The sequence below is a fragment of the Medicago sativa genome, chromosome 3 (genome assembly GCF_051527215.1).
Source record: "Medicago sativa cultivar Bolivia chromosome 3, Bolivia_mono, whole genome shotgun sequence".
In the NCBI taxonomy this organism is placed as follows: Eukaryota; Viridiplantae; Streptophyta; class Magnoliopsida; order Fabales; family Fabaceae; genus Medicago; species Medicago sativa.
The window spans coordinates 59,032,563-59,041,911 of record NC_140751.1 but is presented as its reverse complement, the minus strand read 5'-3'; the positions used below and the strand labels follow the sequence as shown (position 1 = coordinate 59,041,911).

Genomic DNA, 9,349 nt, shown 5'->3' with positions numbered 1-9,349 from the left:
TTTAAGTTAGAGAAAGGAACATATACATGACATATTATTCTTTTTAAGTTTTTTTTTTAATAATCTTGCTTTTTTTAAGTTATTTTTTAATTGTTTTTCAAAAAAAATTAATTGTAAATAAAAAAATATATAAGTGAGATGTAATAAAAAAATTTAAAAATTAAGAATCTGGAATTTTTTTTAAAAATTCCAATTAATATATGAAAATAAAATATGGAAAATTATATAATCTGAAAATTCAATTTTATTTTAATTGTCAAAATCTTAATTTCATATTTTTTTTTCAGAGAAATTAAATATAGAAAAAAGTTCGAAAATTTTATTCCATAATTTTTATAAAATAGTTTACGAAATTAACAAATTAGAAAAAAAATTCATATATTTTTATAAAAAAAATTTCTGGAACTTAATTTTCAAAATAAAAATGTTAGATAATATTATTTTTTAAGAATTCTTTTATAATTTCCAAAAAAAAAAAAACTAGAATTTTTTTTTATTTTTTAAAGCATTAGGGGTAGTTTAGGCTTTTTTTAAGTTATTTTTTTAATTGTTTTTCAAAAAAAATTAATTGTAAATTAAAAAAGATATATAAGTGAGATGTAATTAAAAAAAATTAAAAATTAAAAGAATTATACAGTCAGCGTGTCATGCAATCAAAAAAAGCTGACTCAGCACGCCACATATGCACTGAGGGGGTAAACCAAAGAATCTTCATTTTACTGAGGGGAATCTCCAAGTTTTTTTTTTACAGGGGGTATATCAAAAGTCGCCCAAATGGCAGGGGGTAAACCCTTATTAACCCTTTAAAAAATAAATAAATAGGGTATTGGCACAAAAATCAAAGCAATAGAGAAAGAAAATAAAAATATAATGTGAGTATGAAAGAAAGCTGTCACAAAAGTTGTAAAAATATAGTTATACAAATATCATTTCTCTAGACAAATATGTTAAGTTGAAGACGTCGTCATGCCAAAATACACAAATAATGTGAGACTTTCACATTTATTATAATAGATAATTATAATTTTGAAGTGTTCAAAAATTTTAAAAGTGGACAAAGCTTTTGAAGTTGTCAAAAAAAAAAAGATAAATATAAATTGAAGTGCGCAAAAAATCACAAGTGTAAAAATATCATGAAAAACTAATTTACATATAAGTAATATAAACATGGTTTTCAAACTTAACAGTTAAATGTATTTTATAATAATTTTTAGATAAATCAAGTGTATGAACTTACATCAAAGTGGCACAATCTAAATAATATATTTTTTTTGAAAAGACTAAAATGGAATATATTACCAAATCAAAATGTTCTTCCTAGCACAAGGTGTACCAAAGAAGAACAAAAGAGTCATAACAATATTTACATTCCTAGCAGCACAATCTAAATAATATTAATTACTAGCTTATTTTATTTCATTGCCGTCTCATATAGTACAGATTCATAACCACAAGGTTCTTGAAATTATAAAGAGGAAAGAAATTCAAATTATTGGGTTCCAACACAATAACCAAATGACAATTCGTTAAATAGATCGAGCATGGCGTTTGTGTACTCTCTTGAGGTCTGGCACTAAATACAAAATCATTTGATCACAAAATCTACTAGTTGAGTAATTCTAACACATTTACATTGGTTATATAAACACCTTAGTACAAAACCAATATTGCAATGTATCTTTGGACAATGAGTAACTCTATTACATTACATCTAATGCCCGCTGGAATGAAAGAAAAAAAGAATAAAATAATATAACTAAAATGGATGAAATGTTGTTTATCAAGTAAATAATTAAATACTGTAAAAAAATGTAAAGAATTAAATTTGAAAAGGATAAAAATTAGCTTACCCTCAATGTTCGTTGAAAAAAGAAATAAGGAAATAAAGATAATCGTAACATAAGTAAACTTTCCGGTTTCAACCGTATTAATCCACCCTCACCCTTTGAATGTAACCAATAGCTTTATCACTTTATAATTCAAAAACTTAATCATCTCCTTACACCTTTAAATAGTTTTCAGCATTTTTGGAGTTGTTGTTTGTTCACAGTAATTGTCTTTTAAGTAGATCAATGGGTTGGTTGTGTCAAATTATTTAGCAACACATAGTAATGAGGTCACATACATAACGTACCAATCATAAAAATTTATTATATTTTTTTTTTTTACTAAATTTTTATTATTTTATAACCTTTCATGAGGGGTAAGGATAAATCACAAGTATTCTTTATTGAGTAGTGATATATGTACATCAATTTCATGACAACTTTATTGACAACCTTATTTTTCTCTCTTCTTATTGGTCAAAAATAATGGAGAGAGAAAAAAGAAGAGAGAGGAAAAGAATATCACGAGAGTATGAGAGAGAAAGTTGTCACAAAATGGTTGTACAAATATCATTTCTCTTCTTTATTTTACTTATTTGAAAAAAATTAGAGTGCAAAAGCATTACATGGAATATATCATTTATAAATACCAAACTAATGATTGAAAAACAAAAGCATTTATAAATACCAATATTTAAAATGGTAAGTTTGTCTTAAAACTTGTGTATTTTATATTAAATATATATCTTTTTAATAAATAATTGATGTTTTTCAATAAAAAAATTACTATTTTTAGTTCCTTTGACATGTGCAATATGTTAGACAAACCATTTTTTTACTTCAAAAGTAATTATTTTGCATGACACCAACCTCAACCTAATTCAATCCATTAATGATTGGTTTGGTTTGGTCCAATTTAATGTTAAAAATACGGGTTGAACATTCCATCCAAAACAAAGATGGTTGGTTGGTTAGGATGAACTTGGTCAAATTCAACTTAACCCAACTTGCGAATACTATACCTTTATTTACAGAATTTTGCTAACAAGTGTCCTTAGAGTATCCATAATGGAGATCCTCAATTTGAAGTTCTTAAATGGTTCACACGTGTACAATTGGTAAGTTTTTAAATGAAGTCTTTAGAGCACTAGTTAAAGATTCTAAAATATAAAGTAATCGATAAGTTTTATGTAGAAAAAATCACTTTTTCAAGTTTCAATGTATTGAATGCATCAACCCTCAGATAAATTTTCTTCTTTAGGCTTCTTAACAAGTGTCCTTATGACACTTGTTAGCATTTCTCATATTTATAAAAGACTTAAATATGTAAATAATCTCTGCAAATAGGGCTTGTTTGACGTTTGGTCCTTGCAAAATATTTTTTTTTTATTAAAAAGGCTCTTGCAAAATTTTATCTTTTAAAAAAGTTTATGGGCCCACTTTTTCGCTGAGCTGACATGATTTAGCCCATGTGGCAGCTGCTGACTATGCAACTTTTGCCACGTGGCAGTCTACGTAATAAAAAAATTTAAAAATAAAAATATTTTTTTTGATGAGTTTGGAATAAAATTAAATAAAACTCATTATATGAACCGCATACATAATTAATTAAATAAATAAATATAAAGGGTCAAATTTGTTTATTTGATAAGCTTTATTTAGAAACGGATGGACTAATTTTTTAATCGAGAGAGATGGGTGAATTGTTAAAAACCAAACCCTTACCACCACACTAATTCGGGTCGAATCGGGTTATATTCCGAACGAGTACCCGAATCCCAAAACGACATCGTTCAGTCACGCTACACGAAACCTTCGCAAACCATAAACCCTACCAACACCAAAGCTTTTCTTCTTCCTCTCTACGAATCAGCCATGGCTTCACGGAGACTCTTCTCGTCACTCCTCCGTTCATCTCTCACTCGCTCTTCATCGGAATTTCAATCTCCGACCTATCTCCGCCAAATCTCTTTCTCCACGGTAAGCACTTTCACTTCATTTCAATGCTTATGCATCATTGAATGAATAATTGAATTGAATATCACATGAATTAGTTACATTAGGTTCGTTAATGTGCTGTGTTGTTTCATTTTTTCATGCTTGTAGAAAAATTGGGATTCGGGTCTGTTTCGATTCGATTGAGTTATTTGAGCTTATATAATAGTTAAAGCACTTCTGAGATAGCTTATGAAAATAGATTATGACATGTTCATAAGTTGTTTTCAGCTTATTTCCATAAGCTCTTTAGGATAGCTTATGGAAACAGCTTATAGCCTATGTGCAAAGTTTTTTAATCTTTTGTTATAGAAATATCTTATACATATAAACACTTATAGCATAAAGGTGACTGTGTCTGGTAATTTGAGAGCTGTTTTTGTTAAAGAAAGAGGTTTCGACGTTTCCTAAGTGTTTAAATGGTTTTCAATGATAACTATGGGGGGTGTTTGTTAAAATCGTATAGTTGAGGAATAACATAACAAGATTTTTGGTTTGATGAACTTGGTGACGGGCACATGGTGACGAGTTGCTATTATTTGAGCACACTGAAAACTAGTGCAGGGAGGTGTATGTTTGGCATTGGCCAATTTGGGTACGTATAAGGTGGAGAGGTATATGTGGTGGAGTATAATTAGTGGTATTAGGTGTTTCTAGAAGTACTTTATGATCATGAATGAGGATGAGAGGTTGTTGTATCATTTTCACAATTTGGGAGGAAAGAAAATTTTGGAAGTGCAGTATAATTTATGCATGGTAGTGGTACTTGAGTGCAGAGTGGTACTGATTATTTGATAAGGATGGTTATTAATGAGGCAATTGATTTGGAATGGATCCAGGATTAGTAAGGGAAGTAAGTCAAAGTAGTCGACCACCACAGATCACATTCTTGTTGGATTTAAGAGGATCCTAGATCAACTGATGTTGCACTATTCTGATTCCATTACAGGGGGTCCAATGTCTTCAGATAAAAATAGTTTTGATGCTTAATTTTCTTTAGATACTGATTAAATCTTTAATATAGTTATTATATTTCAAATTAATAGAGTCCATCTTTCTACATAAAACATCTAACAACTAATCTTGCTTTATGCTTAGATATATTTCACATCTATAGCTCTCTTATTTGTTGGTAGTTTGATGAGCTCCAAAGTATTGTTTCTGTTTGTAGCATCTAATTCTTAAATAATAGCATTTTTCCACACTTTATTAAATAATTATACTGCATAGTTAATAAGTTCAAAATCTGTTAATAATGCAAAATGGACAAAGTCCCCTTCATCGTTTACTTCATTATATGGAATCACTTCATGATCAGTTAGTCTATATGACATAAGACTTTGTCTTTTAGAGGTTCTGACATCTTGAGTAATGCATGCTCTTGGGGAGATATTATGCTCATTGTACGGACCATGTAATCTTTTTTCATAATCTCTGCACATGAATAATTTAATTGAATGACATAATTATAAGCAAAAGTAGGTCAAAGAAAGGTAATGTATGGTTCAAGTTTTGGACCAAATACATGAACTTTCTTTGACCTACTTTTGCTTATAATTAAGGCCAGAGGGACTAAATAGTTTGCTTAGGTTCGTTCATGTGCTGCGTTGTTTCATTTTTCATGCTTGTGCTTAGCTTTTGCCCTTTTGCATATGCTTTGGAATTTGGGATATGAGTCTGTTTGGATCAAGTTATTAGCGCTTATTGACTGACATAAGCGCGTCTGAGACTATTTGTGAGAGCTTATGAAAATAGATTATGACATGTTCATAAGTTATTTTTAGTTTACTTTCATAGACTCTCTAGGATAGCTTATATAAACAACTTATAGCTTATATGAAAACAATTTGAAATTTATTTTCTCTAAAGTTTGGGTGGATCTTGCTAAATGGATGAGTGAGTTTGGTTTAACATAAGGTAAGAGTAGGAAGCAACAATCTCAGCTTATTTATGGGATTATTTAATGGAGGAAAAGAAGTGGAACTTAAATTTAGCATGCTTGGGTTTGCTGCTTGTTTGTGGTCTATTTTGAATGCTAAAATCTTCCAATTTTTCATTATAAAACGGTTTCCCGTTTCTTTGGATTTAATGTTACATTAGGTTCGTTAATGTGCTGTGTTGTTTCATTTTTTCATGCTTGGGTTACGGGTCTTTTTCGATTCGATTTAGTTATTTGAGCTTATATACTGGCTAAAGCACTTCTGAGACAGCTTATGAAAATAGATTATGAAATGTTCATAAGTTGTTTCCAGCTTATTTGCATAAGCTTTTTAGGATAGCTTATGGAAACAGCTTACAGCTTATAGCCTATATGAAAACAATTTGACGTAATTTTATCTTTTGTTATAGAAATATCTTATGCATAAACACTTATAGCATAAAGGTGACTGTCTGGTAATTTGAGAGATGTTTTTGTTAAAGAAAGGGGTTTGCTAAGTGTTTAAATGGTTTTCAATCTGATAAGTATGGGGGGTGTTTGTTAAAATCGTATGGTTGAGGAAAAACATAAGAAGCTTAGGTTTGATGAACTTGGTGACGGGCACATGGTTCGTTAATAAGTGTTTATGACAAATTAGTTACATTCGAAAGTGATTTCTTGGAATTGGTTGCATTTGAAAGGATCTGGTTTCAAATATTTAGTTGCACAATGGATGTTCAATCCTCTTGCTTTGTCTACGCGTTGGTGGTTTGCTGAATTAAACTGCATGATGATAATATGGCATGCTTTATTTTATCACATTACTGGAATTTCTGTCTGATTTTTGCTGCTGTTAGGTGTCCACAGTTCTGGTTTGTGTGGACAGGTCAGGTGCTAAGCAGAGCTGGGTCTGGTGTTGCGGATATTGGGTTGATTAACTGTATTGATGGAATTAGTGTTAGTGCAGGCACATGTGCTGTTCAGTTTAGATTTTTTTAATTAGATGCTTCATGATCCAATGAAGGCAGGTTATAAGGCTGTTTCATTAGTTGAGCAATTAGGAGTACTGTTTAGTTGTTTTGACGTTATCTGCATACTGTGTTAGCAGGCTGTGTGCTTGTTGTGGTCTGGGCGTTTGGAATTTTTCGTTGGCTCTTTTTGTGCTTTGTGCACTTCTTATGCCATGCTTTTGTTGGTTGTATATATGAGTTGTTTTTCTGTTTCAATTAAAAAAGTTGTTTATCCAAGTTGGGATAATCTCTTAAGGTGCTTACTGCTTTTGTCACCATTTCTTGTGTAGGTTACAGTGTCTCCTCAGACGAATGTATTCTCTAGAGTTGAGTCTGGTAATGGTTTGACTAGATTGCCTTCATTTCAGCATGGTTCTGTGCTTGTCCCTCATTTCCGAAGCAGGTTTATGTCTACCGAGACACATTCTGTTGATTCTTCTGAAGATAGTTCCTTACCAGAACCTGAATTGCCTCCCCGCATCAAATTCAAGAGATTGGATAAAACCGCAAGGCACATTATGCAGGCATGTGACTTCTCTGTGTTTTGTTTTAAATAAAGGGATTCGTGTTGTTTAATCATTTGTAAAAATTGTTGGTATTTATTTATATCCTTTAGATTTTAGACAAAGAAGCAGTGGAGGAGGTGAAAGAACAGAGAGAGGTACCTGATATAAAGCCTGGTTATATTGTGCAGCTCAAAGTGGTATGAAAATTTGCTTTTGAAGATATATTCAAACTTGTGCTGTGTGTAGTTTTTATTCATATGATTGATGCGATCTTTTGTTTACTGTTATGTCATATATCATAGGAAGTACCGGAGAACAAGAGGCGTGTTTCTATTATAAAAGGGATTGTTATTGCAAGGCGTAATTGTGGACTCAACACTACATTCAGACTTAGAAGGATGGTAGCTGGGGTTGGGATTGAGTCTCTATTCCCACTGTAAGTATTACCTTTCATATTTTATATATATCTGCTTGTAACCGCACATTGGCCGGAGTTTTGTAGAACCGGGTTATCAATTTCTTTATTTGCTTGCATACTTGCTATTTTGTACAGGTAAAAGTAAAACATAATCCTGTTATACATGTCTCTGTTTGTTGGCTTTTAAGAAGTGTGTAGTTAAAATAGGAAATGCTTATATTGCTTCACTTGCCACCCACAAAAGAGAGTAAAATAAATTGCTTCACTGAGAACCTGATGATGCTATGATGAATAATTATTTGAATTCTAGTTACGAGCTAACTGTATATGCTTTTTTAAAGCACTTTGGGGTTCATCAAAAACCTATTCAAACACATCTTATGTTTAGAAAAATACTTTTTATTGGACTATGAATTTAATGTGTTGTGTTTGTGTGCATGGAATCCAGTTCAACGTGTTTTGTGTGTGTTCTTCTGACTTAAAGTTAATTGTGCTTGAAGTCATATTACTTATTCCTGAGCTAATTGATACTCTTATGACAGGTATTCACCTAACATAAAGGAGATAAAGGTGCTTGACAAGAAGAAAGTTCGAAGAGCCAAACTCTACTACCTGAGGGATAAAATGAATGCCCTAAAATAAAAACTGACACTAGTCTTCAGCCTGTTGGAATTTTTGTGATTAATAATTTTGTTATACTCAGGATCTCCATATGTATTCACATGCATTCTTCTGTTTTGTTGTCAATCTAGATTCTTTATTTTAATATGGCTTATGACCATCTAAAATTATTACATTTTTATTCTACCCTTTCGATCATATCGTGTTTTGGAAAGGTTAATGTATGAGTAATCTGTTAAGTCGAATACAATAGTTAGCAATATAACCCAACTCTGAATTTTTTTGAAGAGTATGAAATAAAGCGATATAGTACTACTATTTTGCGATATTTTCACATTACGACTTGTTTGATAAAAGCTAACTAAAGAGAGTTTTGTTAGTTTTTATTATTTTGACTAGCGAAAAGACTGGCACGTACGCTCACGTGCCCGTCTTTCCGCTCTTTTTATTGCACCTACGTTTAAAAATTATGAACGGTATTTTTTTTTTGAAATTTTGGTTTTGATTAAAATTAAAAATATAAATTATTTTTTCCATCAAATTATAACAAATAAACTAATCATGATTAATTATTTCAATGACACCAATAATAAAAAAATATTATATAATCTAAATTCTTATTTTTTTAATGACATCAACAACAATCATTTTTATAGAAAAAAGTTGTTTAAGGGTATAATTAGGATAATAAAAAAGTAAATATAAATATACTTATCTAGTTTGTTACACTTTTTAAATAATAAAGGAATGAAAATTTGACAAATATATATATACTAATATCATGTTTGTTACATTTTTTTTAATATTTATACTTATTCTTATCTATTTGTTACCTGTGTTTTTTGAATTGAAAATTAAGGGCATTTTGGAAAGAGAAAAAGTCAGCCCAAAAGAGCTGAAGTGAGTAGTTTTCTTTATATATAGTATGAATATTACTTCTTTTTTTTTTTACAAAAATAAACGATATTCATTCATTCAAATTGATAGAGTACATCGATACAATACAAATCCAAATTCGCTAAAAACAAAAAGGATGAACATGTGAACAAACTCAC

At 30.3% G+C, this 9,349-nt stretch overlaps 1 protein-coding gene and 1 long non-coding RNA gene across 2 annotated transcripts; one reads left to right on the top strand and one right to left on the bottom strand.

The window, feature by feature from the left end:
- Positions 1 to 1,389: 1,389 nt before the first annotated feature.
- On the bottom strand, positions 1,390 to 2,334 carry LOC146938655 (uncharacterized). Its single transcript, XR_015031377.1, has 2 exons — positions 1,851 to 2,334; positions 1,390 to 1,721 (listed from the first exon to the last, which is right to left on the bottom strand). It is a non-coding gene; the product is annotated as an uncharacterized LOC146938655 (long non-coding RNA).
- Positions 2,335 to 3,241: 907 nt separating this feature from the next.
- On the top strand, positions 3,242 to 8,492 carry LOC146938654 (uncharacterized). The gene is made up of 5 exons (XM_085752577.1): positions 3,242 to 3,806; positions 7,040 to 7,273; positions 7,366 to 7,452; positions 7,558 to 7,691; positions 8,216 to 8,492. Exons 1-5 carry the CDS (start codon positions 3,702 to 3,704, stop codon positions 8,313 to 8,315), a joined length of 660 nt encoding a protein of 219 aa, XP_085608703.1. The 5' UTR covers positions 3,242 to 3,701; the 3' UTR covers positions 8,316 to 8,492.
- Positions 8,493 to 9,349: the final 857 nt, after the last annotated feature.

What these genes read in the sequence shown, in the direction of transcription:
- LOC146938654 (XM_085752577.1), top strand. Translation starts at nt 3,702, where the DNA reads ATGGCTTCACGGAGACTCTTCTCGTCACTCCTCCGTTCATCTCTCACT. An exon ending in CCGCAAGGCACATTATGCAG is followed by an intron (nt 7,274 to 7,365) that starts GCATGTGACTTC and finishes TATATCCTTTAG; the next exon opens with ATTTTAGACAAAGAAGCAGT. An exon ending in ATTGAGTCTCTATTCCCACT is followed by an intron (nt 7,692 to 8,215) that starts GTAAGTATTACC and finishes CTCTTATGACAG; the next exon opens with GTATTCACCTAACATAAAGG.